Genomic DNA, 19,606 nt, shown 5'->3' with positions numbered 1-19,606 from the left:
CCGGTGTCTGAGTTCCTGCTGTGGGCTGCTTTTTTGAGCAGTCCGAGGCCTATTTGGGCAGTGTCTCTATTTTCGGAATACAGCAAGCGGCCCAGTGGGTGGCTGAGTGGCCTTTCTGCAGGCAGATGGGCGCTCATTACCAATCCCCGCCACCAGCACCGCTGGTCCCCCACCCCTGGTTTAACAACAGGCAGAGGTATCACTCCCTTTGTCTCGCTGGCTGACCCATTAATGTATGCACATACTGAGCGGGGCAGGGGGCCTCAGTAGAAGTGGCCTCACTTGTTTTCAGGATTTGTTTCACTAGTGTAAACTAATGGATGCATTTTTTTACCCCTCCTTGTTTTTAATACAATTACTGTTGTGTTTGCATTTCTTAAATGTAATTATATTCATTCCTTGTGCATGTGCCTGCTTAGGTCATTGTTAGAATGTAGAATGTATGTGTCATCATTCATGTGCATCATTTGTAAAGGACAGTTGTTCCTGAGATGCTGAACTTACTGGATGACATACCATTGAGCTCTTCGAAGATTCGAAGAGCAGAACCTACGTGAGCAACTTGGATTTATTATCTTTATACTTGGATTGCTGAATTTACGGAATAACAATGGATTATTTAAATGAGATGCTCTGGAAGAAATTCTGAAGAAGAGTTTTGGAAACGCTTTTGAAAACACCTTCACCGTTTTGTGATTTGGAACTAACTTCATGGTGCTATCTTTAATAATGGATGTTTGTGCTGAGGTTGTGGTAAGCTAGAATCGTTTTGCTTTCACGACTAACTTTCTTTTGGAGTTGGAAGCTGGGAGGTTCGTGTGTGTGAAAAGCCGATTTTTAAAGGAGTCTAAATTGGAAATTTGGCATTAATTAGCAGCGTGATACAAACTTTATTAAAAAAAACCAATTGCTGTCACACCGTTTAAACCCCCGTTACCAGCACGCACCAGCACGCACCACAATTCGAAGATAATGACCTCCAAGTTCGACTTCGAAATTATTCCTTTCATTGAAGAGTCGACTCTTACGGAAGACTATAGATGCATTGTGGGTACGCTTGCGTGTGACGTTATACGCTGCACGCATTTGGCGGCCATTTTGGTGAAGTCTTCGAGGAAGACGAGGTTGAAGTCTTCGAGGAGGACGCTCGTTCTTCGTGCGATATCATCTCCGGTGATTTGCACACCTTTCATTTAATTCCGATATTTTTATTTAACGTTATTGACTTTTATTGTTATTTATAATACGTTTATTTATTTATTTTTTCCGTAATTTAAAACGATGGTTCTCACACCATTGTAGTCCAAGAGATATAATATTCAGTGATTGTAATTCAGAGGTATGATATTCAGTGATGGTAATTCGTGTGAAGTATGTAATCCATAATTCTTAAAGTCATTTGTTCAGCAATTATTTTTTTTTCTCTCTATACCCTTCATTTTGGATTACATTAACTCGTGATTAATAAGATTAACATTGTCATTTTTATCGAAACTATATATAACTTAAAGTTAAATTGAATTGGCACTATGACTCAACCTAATTATAATATTAGTGCTCCACAAGCATTTTGGATCTCAGGCTCTGAGCCTCCACTCAAATGGTTAGAATGGAAACCTTATTTTTGCAACTATATTGATGCTTTAGATGAAGAGGGTAAAATGTCACATGCTAAAAAAAAAAAGACTTCTTTTACACTCGTTAGGTCTTGTGGGGTTGAAGGTATACGAAACTATGACTAAACCTTCTTTTCTTGGAGATTTAAATGTTTATGCCTTAACGTTATTACATTTAGACACTTACTTTGCCCCTAAAGTGTGTAAAGGTGTAACCAGGTACAAGTTTTTCTCAAGGAAACAAGCCAAAGATGAGAATATTTATCGTTACCTTGCTGACCTAAAAAAATTGTCACTGGATTGCAGATTTGGCGTGTTACAAGAGGAACTTATTAGGGACCAAATTGTTATGCACTCGTACAATTCTTCCATACAAGATAGACTATGGATTAATGGAGATTCTCCATTAGACGATATTCTAGCTATTGCACGTAAGGCAGAAATGTCTGGTAGGTGTGCGAATGTAATTAAACAAGATAATGGTTCTCTCACTAATGAAGTGGTTGGAAAGGTGAATGCTGTCGATAGAAAGAAATTTAATTATAATTCCAAAAATACTGTTGGTGCAAGTAGACCCTTTTATGCTAAACATTCGCAAACTTCGTCAAATTCCAGACTTAAATGTTTTAGGTGCAATAGTTTGGAGCATTTGGCAGACTTTAAAGGATGTCCTGGCTTAAAAGCGAAATGCTCTAATTGTGGATTAAAAGGTCATTTGACAAAAGCATGTAACAGAAAAAAGGTAAAGTTAAGTTTGTGAATGAAATGGATGAGGATGAAGATTTTGAGAAAGATTTGGAGGATAATTTAGTTATGAATTTACCTGATAAGTTAGTTTTGAAGATCCGTGATGAAGATATGATTAACAAACCTATTTGTTTAATGAACATTGGTGGTGTGGATGTTAAAATCTATGCAGATTCTGGTTCGCCCTATACGATTATCAATGAGGATATGTGGAAGTCTTCCTTCGTTCAACGAGTTGGTGAAAAATTATTGTTACCTGATATTCATCCAGAAGGTTATATGGGGGAACCTATTGCTATCCTTGGTTTCCGTTGGTTTGTGTTTAAATTCAAAGGTAGATAATGCAGAGGGAAGTTATACATTGCTAAGAAGGGACCACCAGTTTTAGGGTGGTTCGATCAAAAGCAATTGCACATCATTCTTGATCCAAACAGCCATGAACAAGTCTTAGTGGTGGATGATAGTACTACAGTTACTAATGAAATTTTGCATACATTTCCAAAAGTTTTCAGTAAGAATTTAGGGAACTTAATTGGTTTTGAGCACAAAATTATAATTAAAGAAGATATGCCTGTCCTAAGGTACATAAATTGAAGCTAGTGAATGGGTTTCTCCGATTGTCGTGGCGAGACGGAGCAATGGAAAAATTAGGTTATGTGTTGATCTAAGGTACTTGAATAACAACATCGTGGTTGACAAATTCCCACTTCCTAAGATTAACCCCTTCGACGCTCATGACGAGCCCAGCTCGTCATGGAGTTTCCATTGACTTCAATGGAAATTACATTCAAAGCCATAAAACACCTTAGCATCCAAGTGGTTAATGAAATGGTGTCTAGTTTAGGTGATGCGCGGTGGTTTTCGACGATAGACCTATCGTCGGCGTATCACCAAATTTCTTTGTGTCCTGAATCAATGAAATTCACATCTTTTGTTACACCATTCGGTTGCTTTCAATATAAACAAATGCCTTTTGGCTTAGCTTCGGCGGCCGCTGTTTTTAAGCGATTAATGTATCAACTTTTTAAGGAGGAAAAAGGAGTCAGGTTTTTCCAAGATGACATTCTTGTTTTTGGGAGTGATGAAGATGAACATTTGTTAAGATTGAAAAAGGTTTTGGGTATTCTTGAAAGCAAAGGCTTACGGTGGAGCATTCTAAGTGCAAATTTGCACAAAAGAGTGCGACATACCTTGGCCATATTATTGACGAGGAAGGTATAAGGCCTAAACCTTCCTTGGTTTCTTCCATTTGAGAAGCTCCTGTTCCTACGAGTAAAGATGACATTAGATCTTTTTTAGGAATGGCAGAATTTTGATCAAAGTATGTACCTAATTTTGCAAATATAACTTATTACATTCGACAACTCCTGAAAAAGAACGTTAAATTTGAGTGGTCTAAATTTTGTGATTTAGATTTCAAGAACATAAAGGAAGCTATTGCCAAGGCCACTGCTCTGCATAGTTTTGACCCATCTCTAGAGAGTATAATTACAACAAATGCTAGTAATAAGGGCCTTGAAGCTGTTTTAGCTCAGGTGGATGAGAATGGTATTGATAAAGTGATTGCTTACGCTTCAAGATCGTTATCCCCTTGTGAAGAAAAGTACCCAATAATAGAAAGGGAAGCCTTAGCATGTGCTTGGGCGTTGGAACATTTTAAATCTTTTGTTTGGGGAAAAATGTGTACCTAGCGTAGTGATCACAAACCCTTGGTGAGAATTTTAACAACAGAAGGAGTAATCAATGCATCTGCGAGATTGGCTAGGATTTCAATGAGGTTGCAAAACTTTATTTACAAGATTATTTAAGTTCCTGGTAAAAGCAACGTAGTTGCAGATTTTTTGTCGAGGATTCCAGTCATGTTGGAAGAGTGTGATAATAATGAATGGAATGAGTTACATGCTGCCTTTGTTCATGATGAGGGTCTTTCGGCTTTCAGTACAGAGGAGTGGAATAATGAGTATTCCACAGACAGTAATTTACAAAAGATTATTTCATATACTGTTAATGGATGGCCAATTAAAAAGGATTTGTTGAATGATGCTATTAGACCTTTTTGGTAGGTCAGGTCAGAACTTTCTGTTGAAAAAGGAACACTTTTAAGAGGCGAAAGAATAATTCCTCCTGTAGGGTTACGTGAGGGAATTATTGAACTCTGCCATGAGGGGCATCCAGGAATTGTGAGATCTAAATCATTAGTTAAAAATTTATTTTGGTGGCCTGGTTGTGATTCCCAAACAGAGAAGGTTGTAAGGAATTGCGTTATTTGTGCTTCTTCAGATAAGACCTTACATACCTTTCGTCCTCCAATGTTAGAGAGTTCTTTTCCTGATAATCCTTGGGAAAGCGTAGCAGCTGACATTATGGGTCCTATTCAGGAGCATGATGGTTCTCATCATTTTTTTATTGTTCTTATGGATCTTTTCTCTAAATGGCCTCTTGTTAAAGTGGTTGAGAGGGCAGACACAGATTCAGTTCTTTCTTTTCTGGATGAGACTTTTTTAGCTGAAGGAATTCCTTCTTGCATCCTAACGGATAATGAAGTTCAGTTTTTATCATTGAGGGCTAAGGCGTATTTTAAAAAGTTGGGTATTACCCATAGAACAACATCGCTTTATAATCCTAGTGGAAATGGTGTTGTTGAAAGATTTAATAGGGTTTTGAAGAATACTATTCAGTTGTCATTTAGTAGTAATTTAGATTGGCCTACACAAATTGGAAAGGTGGTTTGGAATTACCGGATTACTAGTAATGATTCCACAGGTATTTCTCCATTCGTGCTTATGAAAGGTAGGAATCCTCGTTCTAAACCTATTCCTGCTTGGTTATTTTCAAATAATGTGAAACCTTGGTCTAGAGAGTTGGTTAAAGCACGCATGGAAAAGGTACATGAGAGAAGCAAAATGTATCATGATTTGAAGCATGGTTCAAAAGAGGTTCAAATTGAGGTTGGAGATTGGATCCGAGTTAAGAAGCCTGTTAAGGTCCTAAAAGGTGATTCCAGTTCTCAGAGCCTTTTCAGGTGGTTGAAATTTTGAAGAATTCAGTGAAGCTTAATAATGGGAAGGTATGGAATCTGAATAGGATTGCAAAGTGTAAACCTAGGAGTTCTAACACTAATTGGAAACCAGAGGATTTGGATGTGGAAGGATCCTTATCTAAGGAAAATGATTTGCAAGCTAATCCAAGGGAAGTTATTTTTCCTTCTGATGGTAGTGATTTGGGGAATGTAGTTCCTTCAGGTAGTGGAAATGGAGTTTCATCTGATAGTGTTTCTGAGGGTTCTTCATCTGGTAGTGTTCCTGAGGGTTTAATTACTGTTCCACAAGATGAGGTATCTGTATCTGAGGGAGAGGATTCTGTTTTGTGTCGTCATTCCTCAAGGAAGAGGGTGGTGCCTTCTTGGCTAAAAGTTTATATTATTAGTAATAGGTAAAGTAGGTAAAATCTATCAATTACAAGTTCTTGTAATGATTATGAAAACAAGTGGAAGTATCATTAAAATGTTCTTATATATAGTATAGTGTTTTAATTTTTTCTTTTTGCTCTTTTTATTATTTTGTTCTGTTGTTAGGAAAAGGGGGATGTGTTGTGTTTGCATTTCTTAAATATAATTATATTCATTCCTTGTGCATGTGCCTGCTTAGGTCATTGTTAGAATGTAGAATGTATGTGTCATCATTCATGTGCATCATTTGTAAAGGACAGTTGTTCATGAGATGCTGAACTTACTGGATGACATACCATTGAGCTCTTCGAGTTATTAAAGAATACTTATCTACAATTCCTGCTTTCATTCTTCATTACAATTACACTGAAGCAGTGATTTGAGGAAAGGCATTATGCAAATGGGGGCCGATTTTTTTTGTGTGTGCCCGGGCCGATTTTCAATCCCAATCCGACCCTGATAGTGGACACAGTTAATGGCCGTGAGCCTAACATATAAAGATTTATTACTGTCCCTTCTGCAGATATTGGTAAAAAGATCAGACATTTTCTATTGGAAATATACTTGCAACATAACTAATTCCGCATACGATATTAAGCCGGCGTAGGATGGACAATACCTCCAGTACCCTTCAGAGGACAGGCATTATTTAAATACCCTTAATCTCCAGATCCCCACATTGAGATCTCATGACGAAAAAACAAGGCTGCATTGACTCATTTCAGGGTCCACTCAAATATTGATATGTTCCAGTTCATGCCCCCACCTCGCCCCCCACAGGCAGCAGTGAATTATTAAGAGCCACGGATGGGAGTTTCCAGGAAGCTAAGAATTGGCTCTGCACGCGCAGTCTTTAGAGGATGCAAGCAATATGTTTGCCAAGTTTCATCTCCAATCAAGAAAGAAATAAGATATGATTTATTAATGATTCTGTTTTCTGTACTTAAACTTAAATGCACTTAAATCAACACCAGCTGTTCGAAGGCCCAGCTCCAGCGAAAGATGCATCATCTTCTTACAGCAAAAGTAAAACTTTGACCCAAATGCAATGAATTAAATATCTCAACAATAACATGCAGAAGACAAATACACTTAATAAGAAGAAATGTTTCTATCACATATAGCACAGAAAAGCTAGAAAGAGGATAAGAGGCAATCTTAAACTATTTTATATGATGAGCTTTGAACTTTTCTTCCTGAATGCAGCAAGCTCATTGTCCCATCTGGAATACCAAGACCGAGGGTATCATTGCTGGAGTCAACACAATCATTGGAGGCACCTTTCAGGTACTGTTTAAAGGGGAAGTTCCACCCAACAGTTCTTATTGCACCCGACAGCTTTTGGGCTCAGAATTGCGACAATAAATCATCATAGAATCACCCACTTATTTGATTCTTTTTTTTTTAATGTAACATCTGCTCCTTTTATCGTCTTTTAGAATTGAAAGTTAACACTTGGCAGTCTGCTTCTCAAGCCCTTTTTGCTATTCAAATTCATATTTTACATAAAGAAGAGACACAAGAAAAGGTGTTACTTAATCAGGAGCACTCGACCCATTCAATGCCAAAAATACACTAGTCGAGTGTAACTTCCGCGTTAGATGCATCTCCAAGCAGAAAAATGCTTTGACAGAGCCAATAGGTCTAGACTTGGTAAGCTGCTCATTTCTAAAAATGTCTTAATTCCAAGAATATGCCCAAAACAAAAATTAAAGAAAACATGTGACCACTTAAACTTGCAAGTGGAATGCTTCCAATCAAAATATCAAATACAAATAAATTAACCATTGTGTATACTTTTAATGGAACCGTACAGCTGGTTCCTAACAAGCGGGTGTACTCAACAGATGTATAGATTTTTTTTTTACTGTTTATGGTTTTCATTGGAAAATAATATTATTCTTGTGCAAAGAAAAGTCACTATTGGCTTTACATTTTCAAATTTGAAGGCACCGTTTAATAACATATGTAGGACTTAAAATAAACAAGCATTTGCCCCTTGTATTCATAAATTGTACCTCAGTGTGTACTGCTGCCTGCACCTAGGAGTACAGGTACAGCGTGTGCGCAGTGCGTGCACTGTCCGGCTGACGCACACAGTGCGCGCATTGATGGTATATAAACATCTAGTGCATCCACATGCGTTTTATTATTTTATTTTTTTAGAACAAAGTGGGTCTGTTTGCCTGCTAGGGTGAAATATTATAGGCAATAATAAACTAGGGGATGGTGCTTACAGGGGAATGATGTCCGGTAGCGCTTGGAGAAAATTAAAGGAAACACTTGCACGCTGCCTGCGGTTACCCTGTGATAATGATTTATAGCTCCTGGGAGGCAACTTTGCATTACGTGTCATTAGTCTCAGCAGCTCCGATGAAGCATAACAGCTGACCTTTTCCAGAATGGGAAGAGGTGGAAGGGATGAATGCTGTAATAATATGCAAGTAGCTACATCCCGGAAGCACCCACAGTGTAACATGAGCAGGGCAGGAAAAAAAGAGATATAAGAGTCCCCCCACCAACAGATAAACACAACCAAGCGTAATGATCCAGTACTTAGTCTCTGCTCCCTGGGCGGAACAAAGAGAATAGGGAGGGACAAAGAGGCTGGACCCACCATTAGCAAGCAAGAGTTTTTAAAGGAAACTCAAACAAACAAATTAATAGCAGGGGGATGGCTTTAAGCCCACAGAGAAGTAAATTAAAGTATTCAAGAGGTCGTATGCTTATGCGTAACCTAAAAAGGATAAATAATGGAAAGATGAAGGGAATTTTCACACTTGAAGGGAGACTGTAACAAGAAATTAACGACAAAAGCAATATCTCTCACATATAAGACGCTTAATAACAATATGCCTGACAAATTGGGTAAACTCCAGGAAAAGTGTGAGACTCAGGTGGGTACTATGGAAAAGGCAGATTGGGAAGCGGCCCTAAAACACCCTAGGGAAGTAGCCATCAAAGCTTGTTTGCATCTCATACAATTTAAGATTTTACATCAAACATACCATGACAGGGCGCGACTGCATAAAATGGGACAGGCTGATAGCCCGGACTGTCTTCACTGCAGGACTGTTGTGGGAGATTTTCTACATACACTGTGGGGATGTTTGGTAATGCAACTATATTGGCATGCAATACCTGAAGAGCAAAGTGAGGTACAGGGGGTACATATCCCGGCAAACCCCAATGTTTGTACTCCTGGGCATCCCCAGCAATGTAGACTTGTCTAGACCCAAGCTACTCTTTAGTGCACTTGGCCTAGCGGAGGTGAAACGCGATCTGGCCAGACCCTGGGGAGCAGCAGAAGCCGCCATTCTCCAAGGATGGAGAAGGGGAATGTACTTGTATATGGCCGAGGAAAGAGTCACATATAAATGTAGGGGGTGCCCACGCAAGTTTCAGAGGTTATGGGGTAGCTGGTTGCATTATTGTGGCCCGTATTCCTTGGTTGATGCCTCCCAACCACTTGCCAGGGGAGAACTGGAATAGCCACATATCCCCAAGCGTACCACTGAAGTGTGGCAACAGAATAATGAAAGTAGTGCATTCGTATCACTGTGCCACTGGGTGCGAGTTCTGTACTGCCTGTATGTGTTCGGTTCTTCGGGTGATATCATTGAGGCTGCTACATTTATGTTTCTTATGCCTGTCCTGTATGCGACCATTGTTATGGTTATGATGCATGCATTTTCGCCTTGCATATTAAAAACAAATAAAGATATAAAGAAAAGAATGGAAAGAAAAAGCAATGACAAAGTAAAGTATTGGCCCATCAGCACTAGTACTGGCCATCAGGCGAAATTCCATCACTCACTGTGTAAGAGTCAATGGTTTAAGTGACACATACCTTTGCTATGGTTGGCGGAAGCAACAGGTTAAAGACAGTTGAACAGACCAATGGATGAAGAGGGCAGATCAAAAGCCCAATAGTGTGTATAATATGTATTTTTTTCATTTATTGTTTTTTTCTCGTTAGATTAGACTATTGCCAGGGCAAAGTGTAGCCCTCACTGGCACAGGAAGGCAGTTGAAGTACATCCCTTGCCAAACGCAGACCAAATATAGATTGTTTGTTTCTGTTTAGTTCATCAAAGTGAGTGAAAGACTAAAGCAAATGCAGTACACATTCTGGCATGAGGCTCAGTTAATAGATCCTTTGCAAATGTTAGCAAGAACCCCTCGTTACTATCTGCTACATCAACACAGTAAGTATTTGCCTATTTTTCTCTTATCTTGCTTATTTCTGTCAACCCAAAACTTGCTGATTCAAGAATCACTTTCTGCACTAAACAGGAATACTCGTTGAATCTCATAAAACATTTGTTCTTCATTTTCTCGTAATTGGAATCATCACTAACCAGCACTTGTTTCGTAAGGCCCATCTGCCATGAACGTCTTTGGGGATAGAATAACAAAAATCCAATAAAGTGTATTTTGACACACAAAAGAATAACATGTGGTATACATATAATCAAGTTCATTGTTTCAGATTGTGGAGATACGTACCCCGTCACCAAGTTCTCTTTGTAGTAGGTTCACAATAATTAATATGTATGGTGCATGCGCCCTCTGTGCGCATAATTCACACGGTACAAATGTTAAAATTATATTACTTGTGAGTATGTTGAAATCAGCATACGTGTATATCCTGGTAGAGGTCAGTCAAAAATGGAATTCGAGTGGTTTTACTTGAGCAATAGAGAACCAATAAACCCAAATATTATCAAAATTACACTCCAAGAGAAAACGATGGGGGAAGGGATTCTAAGAACAGTGAAAGATAAAAACTAAGTACCTCAAACCATGACATGCCTGTGTATCGTAAAACACATTAAGTCATCCGCTACCTCTGTCTCGGCGGTCATGTCAGGGATTAAGGCAGTAGACACCCTGGGGGCAGAAAGAATGACCAAGAGAGAGAGAATATGAAGAAAGAGACCAAAAAGAACAAGGTTGGAGGGAGCAGCAGCAACTTTGAATATTTTCAATATTATTGACAGAGCTCTTTTGGTTTCCATTCTGGCCCTCCAGAATCTGATATTACTTCCAAAGGGGATAGTTTAGAAAAGTGCCAGAGGTGCTTAAAGACTCAGGTGTCAATGACTTATGTGACCGAACATTGACCAAGTCGCCTTTATCCCAAGATATTTATGTCATACTTCTCCATATCATATAGCTAAGAAATATGAATTAAGAGATTTTGGAAAAGCTTGATTAAATGGTGAAGTTTCAAATTGTTTCATCCAAACTAGACCTTAGCAGAAAACCTTTGTTGGATTGAAAATGCTATGAATGTTAACTTTGTTTGCAACACAACTGTCATTATTTCACAGTGGAGAGAATGTTGTTGGTGTCAAACATACACTACAACATTCGAGCAACTCTTTAAGTATTGAGTTTACAAAGAACTAAATTGAAACCTTTTCTCCCTCCCAAGGACTTCAAAACTGCAGTCCAAGCCTTGGTCATCCCACAAGTGGAATATGGAAGTGCTGCCCTCTGTGGTCTCCCTCTATCAACAATCGCACCATTAAAGGCCTCTATTAATGCTGCAGCCAGACTTATCACAGGCTCTAAGAAAAGGTCACACATCACTCCCGATCTAAAAGCTTTAAACTGGCTGCCCTACGAAGCCAGAATACATCTGAAAATCGCCTGTATGACCCACAAAGCTTTACACCCCAATTCCCCCAGTTATCTCGCGCAGAAACTGACAATCTCTGGTGGATCAAGAGCGACAAGAAGCGCAGTCAATCTTCTCTTGAAACCTAGGACATTCCACAAGAAAAAAACGTATAAACGCTCCTTCTCAGGAATGGCGCCCAGGATATGGAATGCCCTCCCTCCAGAACTCAGACTTATCTCATCCACGGCATCCTTCAAAAAAGAAGTAAAAGCTCTCCTCTTAGCCAAATTTACCTGAACTTTGACTATTGTAATATGGTCACTCAGTACTTCTCCTGACATTATTTATATTGTTTTTTTTTGTTTGTTTTTTGTTTTTTTGTTGTTTTTTATGTATATTCACTGCCTTGCATCCTTGCCACCTTACATTGTTTTTCTTTATTTTGTAACCATTTACACCTTTTCTCAAATGTTTTGTTTAATTATTACTCATGTTATGCATATTCAAACTCTGTTTGTAAAGCGCTCTGATATCCGTAAGGATCTTGTTCGCTCTCTATAAAACTTTCAAATAAATAAATAAAATAACAAATTTTTTAAATTATATCTTGTATATCTTTTTCAGGAAAACAGCTTGTTTTGACATGATACACAATGACATTCACTATTGTAAACATCTAAAGGACTCGACTTCCATCAAAACTTTCCCATAAGTTAGATCAATGAAAAGAGCCCAGAATAACCTAAAACAAACTTCATTAAAAGCAGATTTACCTCCGGTGCAATGTAGTCCGGCGTTCCACAGAAAGTTCTCGTCGTTACCCCATCAGACATATGTTCTTTGCACATTCCAAAATCAGCAATTTTAATGTGTCCTTCTGCGTCCAGCATTACATTGTCCAACTTTAGATCTCTGGGAAGAAGCACATTGTAGCTGTAGTTAGTCAAAGCAGATATTGAGGTTGGTTCAAATGTTGCACAAGAATAGATTATCAGTTCTTTTAATTTAATATAAAGGTGAAACTGCTCTCGGTATCCTAGCACTCAATTTCTAGACAACACACGTTAGATGAAATAGTTGTGACTTCTCGTCTGAATGACTCACTTCTATTAAACGAAGTTTGCATTTTTTTTAAAGAACTTAATAGGCACATCGGTAGTGGAAGGGTCTAAATTGGACTATTCAGAGATATAGTGAATATGCACACTGCGCCTCGTCATACCTCAGATATTTTCAAGAGCTCCCCCGGTGGCAGGCTACCACAAAACAAGAGGAGGAGGTCTAATGAAGGGATTTTAAAGGGCAGGATCTCCAATATTGAACTGAGTTTATTGCTCCTAAAATCAACAAAAACACGTAAAATCACATCTACCTTTCTATCAACCTATCTAACTACCTAACTATCTACCTGTCTGTCTAACTAACTATCTCTATAACAACTGTAACTTGAAAGTCATACACTGAATCAGAAATGCAACAAACGAGGGGGATAGCAGGACAATGAGAAGAGGGATGGGTGAAGGGAGAAAAGAGGAAGGGAGGTAGAGGGGACAGGAAGCAAGAAAAGAGAGGAAGGGAATGTGGGGAAAGAGAGAGGGGGCAGGCAGAAGGAGCAAGCACACATATAAACATGTATACATACCTATGCAGATGTACAGAGTATTATACGACTTTTATGTGTGGCTAAGCGGAGGTGGCTACAGTACTAACTGGAGGCAAAGCCTTGATTAGGTCAAGATGCTCAGTACCTCACATTCCTCAAATCATGGGAAATAGAACATGTTTCTCCCAGTACATCTGCTACAAGCTCTCAAACGTCCTTCCCTATCATACCGCTTGAGAGTAAAAAGCTACTAATCAGCATATGAAGACATCACCCCCTCTCCGCCCCTTCGTCTCGCAGAATACATTTCTCAAGGGAGGGTCTATTGTTTCATGGGACTTTGATCCACCAGCTGGGCAGCAGATCAATGTATGGACCCCATTATGGCTGGCAGAGGTAAATATGCCAAACTCATAAGTGCATATTGAGTAAAACAGACTGCTAATATGTGCCTTAGAAATGTTTAGGTAGACACGAGTCAATGATCTTTATACCTCAGGTCTATCAACATTTACATTTTAAATACAATTTTAACTAAGTGCAAATCAGTTTACACACTACAAATTTACATTTTAGACAAAAATAAGTAAAACATTCTTTTTAGCTTCACAATGAATTATAAGGCTTGCTTGAGGCGATAGACAATGTAATCTGTGTCACATCTGTGACTAAGATACAATTACTCCAACGTTAGGCTGAGTAAAACAAACATCTTCCTGAATCAGCCTGCAGACATGCCTCATTACGAGCAACAAATTTGTTGGGCTCGTTTTTTTCTGATTACATGGTTGATTCATTTGGTAACCAATGTTACTGTGTAAAAAATTAGCATAAAATATGCTACCAGTTCAGCATCAAAGTATAGTTAAAGGCATGAATGCCTGTCTCTGGTCTAAAATAGGTAACAAAGACATGAGATGAACTTTGAGTCCATTTTTAAAAAAAATCTTTTTTATTAATACTTAAAGTATTGAGGTTTACGGAGATGAAGGCTTCTCGGTTGGACAGACATTCCTTGGATCAAGTCTATCAAATCATCATGCCTGCAATAGTAGTGTAAAGAAGGATCTGTAAGGATGCCGAGAGGGCAGAAACCCATAAACATATATATCCTGGCGATCATCAAGGCAGTGGGATGATGAAAGGCTGACTGGGGACGCGTTGATAGGGCCCTGCCTCTCAGCACAGGATGCCTGGGATCCTTACTCTCCTCCAGACCCCTGTCCCGCAGACTCCAACTGCGGGAAATAATGACCTCCTGGACCCTATGTAGATCACTACTCTTTCATGATACAAGAAGGCTCAAGAACAGACAATACAGTTTTCCTAACTACACATATTTATGTGAATACATGATTGATAACTTGAGATACTTGAGCTACAAATGAACGACCAATCACGATCAATATTGAAAACAAACACTGCTTCTGATGAACTCGTCTGCTAAGTGACTTCTGGCACAAGTCTAACAAGGAGCTGTAGGGCTGATGCAATTCAGTCATAACTTCAATTTGAGGATCCACCTGGCAGCCTAGTTTTCTAACAGCTTTGGGAGAGCAGGGCCCTAACCAAAGCTCTCCTCAGGGCTAAGCGATGAGTGGTTTGTAGGATTGCAAGATCTTGCACAACATAAAAAAAGAAACATGATGCTTTTGAGCATATGTTATATTCTGAGAAGAGTGTATTTGTATTAATGTGTGCCGCTCGAGATACAAACTCTGTTCCTTGTGAAGCCAAGCTCGCTACTGGTGTAGCTGGGAGCCAACCCGGCCGCAGTGGAGGTGAGAGGCGCGGCGAGCGGGACTGCGAGGTCCAGCATTCTTTACAACACCGCCAGCTGGTTCCTCTTCCCGCCGCGCCACGCCCCCTCCCAGTGCCACGCCCCCCTGCTGTACTTAGGAGCACTTGGGTTCGCGTATCGCGGGACGCGCGCGGGGCGATCCCCGGGGCGAAGACCGGGCAAAGAGCGGGCCGTTCTAGGCCGTTAGAGGCCGGCAGAGACCGGACCGGGCCATCCCTCTGACGCTTCCCGCTCTGCAGCCCCTTTCCACTTACTCCAAAATGGCGACTAGATCTACACGGAGTAAGTCTGCCCAACAAGGTTTAAGTACTCTCGAAATTTTTTCCCCAAAGGCGAGTACTCAAACTAGCAAATGCCACTCAGTCACAGAAACCCACCTCGAGTTGGGTCCCGAAAGTGTGTTTCTGGACCATGGGGAAACTTTTTCAACGGATGCTAGTACACCCATTCCTTTGGACGCCACCCATATGTCACTATTGGACAGTATCGATCAGACTATCGAGTCGGTCCTTCAGCAGTTAAGAACTCCTCTAACGCAGAGGGATAGGAACTCTTCCCGGCCATCTGGGATCTCTGACCATTCTGCCATTCCGGATAATATGGGATTAGACTCGCATGAAGCGGGACAGGCTGTCCTGCTTACAGAGCCTGCAGGCAGCGGAGTAGAACAACCTCCAAAAAGGAAAAGGTCCAGGGAAACTAAGAAGGCAAAAAGGGCCAAAGTGGATATAGCTGAATCAACCCATGATGATAGTACAGATATTTCGGTCTCCCCTGAGCTCATCTTATCAGGGTCTAGTTCGGATTACATGGGCTCTCCAGTTCCTGCGTCCCTACTATTGCCCTCGGGCCCATTTATCTTTGGTGGGGCAACCTCTAATAATACTGACACAATAATCAATTCACTCGCAGCTATTATTAAGAATCTGTTAATCCCCATCTCAGCTAAATTGGACGCCATAGAGAGTAGACTCCAGGCCTTGGAAATCAGCCACATAAGGGAAAGCCCTGGGTCAGCTACAAATGTTCCTGTAGCTCCCCGGGATCCATCTGGGAATAGACCAGTGACTTCTGCATTGTCCCATGTCTCTAATAGGGTACCGCTGAGCACAAATGGTGCGTCTGCTTCCCAGACGCGCCCCTTGCTACCTTTAGCGTCTAGGCCCCCTGTCCCGGCCCCCAGGAGATCTAAGCCACTTCCTGCGCCACAATTGGGGGGGGTAGTGAGTTCCACCAATGGTCCCACTGGTGGTATCACTCCCCCGCCTGTTAGACGCAGGGTGGTTAATCTGCCCCCAGAAGCAGTTCCATACACGGCAATTATGGTGGGAGTACCTGAGTTAACTGGTGATATAAGGGAGCCCCAAGACTCTCTACGCAACAAGGTTATAAGCTGGCTTAGTATTAATAGGCCGTTGCCCCCAAACCTGAAAGGCGAGGTTTTGATGGTTAGGAGGATCCCATGGGTTGGCCCTACTCCAAAGAATAGGGTAGGGGATTGTATCATTATAAGTTTCAAAAGCCCACACGTCGCCAACTACATCTGCAATTGGCTTGTAAGGCCTGACAAGTCTAACATTGATCTAGTACCCCTTTCACACTTCTATCCAATGGCTAGCAACACGGTGGTAGGGAGGGAGAAGGGGTGGACCAGAGTAGGCTTTGCTGTAGATGGCTCACGTTATAGACCAAGGCATTACGCACCACCTGCCCAGGCCAATTGTATACATCATAATAGATTTTCCTGTTTGGATCAGGTCGACTGACCACAAACCGGGGAGATTTCTCTTGATTCTGGGAAGATGGTGGTTGAGGTGCAAAGTCAGGTGGGATTGAGTACAGCCCCTGTAACTGAACACGGTCCGCAGGAGACCGTTAAAGATCGAACGGATATCACGGATGATAGTCTGGGTCAACAGGGACCTCCACCTAACACCGGGTCTGACCATATCTTGCAACCTGGGATGGCGGAGACGGTTGGGCCACCCGCCATCGCGGTTTGCGATATTGTTTCGCCAGACACTTACCCATCCATAGTCATTGAGCAAACTCCTACTGGTGGTCAAGGTATTCTACCACTAGAGCCGGGGTTGAGAATTCTCTCCTGGAATGTGGCAGGAATTGCAAATAAGGAAGGCACACCGGAGTGGGATCACCTAGTAGGTGGCAGTGACATCCTCCTTTTTCAGGAAACATGGGCGAGGGACACCCAAACTAGGAGAGGGTTTGAAATATTTGAAATTCCTGCCAAATGGAGTGGGAGGGGGAGGCCATCAGGTGGCTTGGCAATCTGGATTGCGAGTCACACTGGGTGCCAGGCGGAACAGGTACATACGTTCTCGCAGGACATTCAGTGCGTTCGGCTCACATGGCCTGGCAAACCACCGTGGGCTATTGTCAATGTCTACTCGCGACCAGTTGCCACGCCAAATGAATCACCGACCCTAAACGATCTGTCCTCCTTTTTGGGTCAACTTCCGGGAGATTTCAAGGTGGTGCTTGGAGGAGACTTCAATTGCCACTTTGAACCCCTGGAAGGCCTACTGGATGGTGCCCTTACGGCCGAGGATGACTACTGGGGGGTCCCACCCTCGTCTTCCCCTCACCCCAAAGCCTGGTCCCCCCTAGCAACACAACTCATGTCCCTTACCCTGAACTACGCACTGAGGGCCTGTAATGGTCGTACTCCCTCCGATACCCCCTCAGTGTGTACTTTCAATAGAAGGGGCCATGAGTCGAGGCTAGACTATATCATGCTGGACATTACACTCTGGCCAAAAGTCCTCGACTTTAGGGTAATAAATAGGTCAGATAGTGACCATAATGCCCTTTGTTTAAACATCCAGTGCCCTTTGCCTTCACCGGGCACATCCTCAGTAAGTCGAGGGGAAGCCACGGGGGAACTGATCCTCTCAACAAATAGGCGCCGGGTTAAGTGGGGAAAGCTAGTGAGTTCAGAGGAGGCCATTAATAAGCTATATGAGTTGGCACTCCCAAGGTTTATGGAGGTGGACGTACTTCTGAATGAACCAAGAACCCAAGAATATTATGAGAAACTGGGTAATATACACCAGGACTTAGTGAGGGATTTGGCTGAGGTATTTCACCCGGTGGTGCCAACCCGAAAGAAAAAGACCCATGTTCCCACCTGGTATACCTCCTCTTGTAGGGCAGCAAAATCTGAGCTCATTGCTGCAATAAAAGAGGGGTCAAATAAGGCCAAGGTACGTGACCTTAGGAAGCATTATAAATCAGTGATGGCGATCGCCAGGACCGAGTGGGACTGGAACCACTGGCAGGACCTTCACGATGCCCTAAAAGTTAGGGACTCCCGGAAATTTTGGGCCCTTGTAAATAATGGGATAGGGGAACTTAAAAAAGCAATTGAACCCAACATTGCCCCCATGGTTTGGGAGGCCCACTTTGGGGTACTTTACCAAGACATTAATTCATGCCCTGATACAGCCCTGTTAGCGCCCCTGGACTCCCAGGTTGTTGGCATGGAACTATCCCTGGGGGAAGTGGAGGCGGCCCTGGAGCATTTATCGTTGGGGAAGGCGCCAGGTCTGGATAGGTTACCCGGGGATCTTTTCAGGCATCACCCGGACATCTGGGGTCCATACCTTCTCATCCTTTTCAATGCCATTCTAGGAGGTATGGCGATCCCCGGGTCCTGGCTGGGGGCAGAGATTGTCCCAATCCACAAGAAGGGATCTACTCTGCTCCCCGCCAACTACAGGCCTATTAGCCTAATAGATGTACCCCAAAAGCTCTTTGCGCGCCTTATCCTTAACCATCTCCTAGACTGGGTGGAGGACAATGACATCATGAGCCCCCTCCAGGCTGGCTTCAGAAAGAACACGTCGACCATGGACCAAATCTTCCGCCTCCTTCTCCTATATTGGAAGACGGTAACGTTAGAGGGAGGACGACTGTACATGGTCTTCGTGGACCTGAGGTCAGCCTTTGACCTAGTCCCTAGAGGGAAACTATGTGAGGTTCTGCAAAAGCTAGGAGTACCCCCCCACCTTCTTAGTATCATCATCAGGTTGCATGAGAACAACTATGCACAAGTAAGGTGTGGGAGGGATGGTAAGCTCTCGGGCAAATTCCCGGTCCGTCGAGGCGTCAGACAGGGCTGTGTCCTGGCCCCGACCCTGTTCTGTCTTTACATCAACAGCGTCATTCAACATCTTGACGCTGTTAAGGACAATGATGCCCCGCTTTTGGCAGGCAGGAGGGTACCGGCAATAATGTTTGCTGACGATACCCTCCTGCTTTCCAAATCCCCCATGGGGATTCAGAGGATTGTGAATGGTTTTGGCCTTTTCTGTCGCCAACATGGGTTGGAGGTGAACACGGAAAAAACTAAGTTTATGATCTTCAACCCCCCTACCAAAACTAGACCCAATCCTAAACTGGGGGAGACTAGTCTTGAGAGGGTCTCGACCTTTATATATTTGGGGGTAACACTCCAAGAAAATTTATCATGGGACTGCCAGGTAGCGAGATCTAGGCTGAAACTTTCCCAGCTATCGGGCGCACTCCTGAAGGTGGCTAACAAATCCACCTTTAAGCCTGTAAGCCCGGCTCTGGAAACATACAGGTCCCAAGCGAAGGCAGCAGCCATGTATGGCAGTGAGTTGTGGGGACATAAAGCAGGGAAGGCTATGGCAGGTGTGGAAAATAGTTTTCTGAGACGCCTACTTGCTCTCCCGCAAGGTACGCCACTCCTCCCCTTAAGACTAGACTTGGGCCTTCC

General features: G+C 42.2%; 1 protein-coding gene across 2 annotated transcripts in view; it reads right to left on the bottom strand.

The window, feature by feature from the left end:
* PRKCA (protein kinase C alpha) overlaps window positions 1-19,606 on the bottom strand; it is a 1,411,833-nt gene that overhangs the window by 172,557 nt on the left and 1,219,670 nt on the right. For both annotated transcript variants that reach the window (XM_078654315.1, XM_078654314.1), the window contains one exon: window positions 12,214-12,352. In XM_078654315.1, coding sequence (XP_078510441.1) covers window positions 12,214-12,352 — 139 coding nt within the window. The remainder of the gene's footprint in view (window positions 1-12,213; window positions 12,353-19,606) is intronic.

Source organism: Lissotriton helveticus, chromosome 7 (genome assembly GCF_964261635.1).
Source record: "Lissotriton helveticus chromosome 7, aLisHel1.1, whole genome shotgun sequence".
NCBI classification, from domain to species: Eukaryota; Metazoa; Chordata; class Amphibia; order Caudata; family Salamandridae; genus Lissotriton; species Lissotriton helveticus.
Note: the sequence above shows the minus strand (reverse complement) of the source record. Positions and strands in the feature narration are given on the sequence as shown.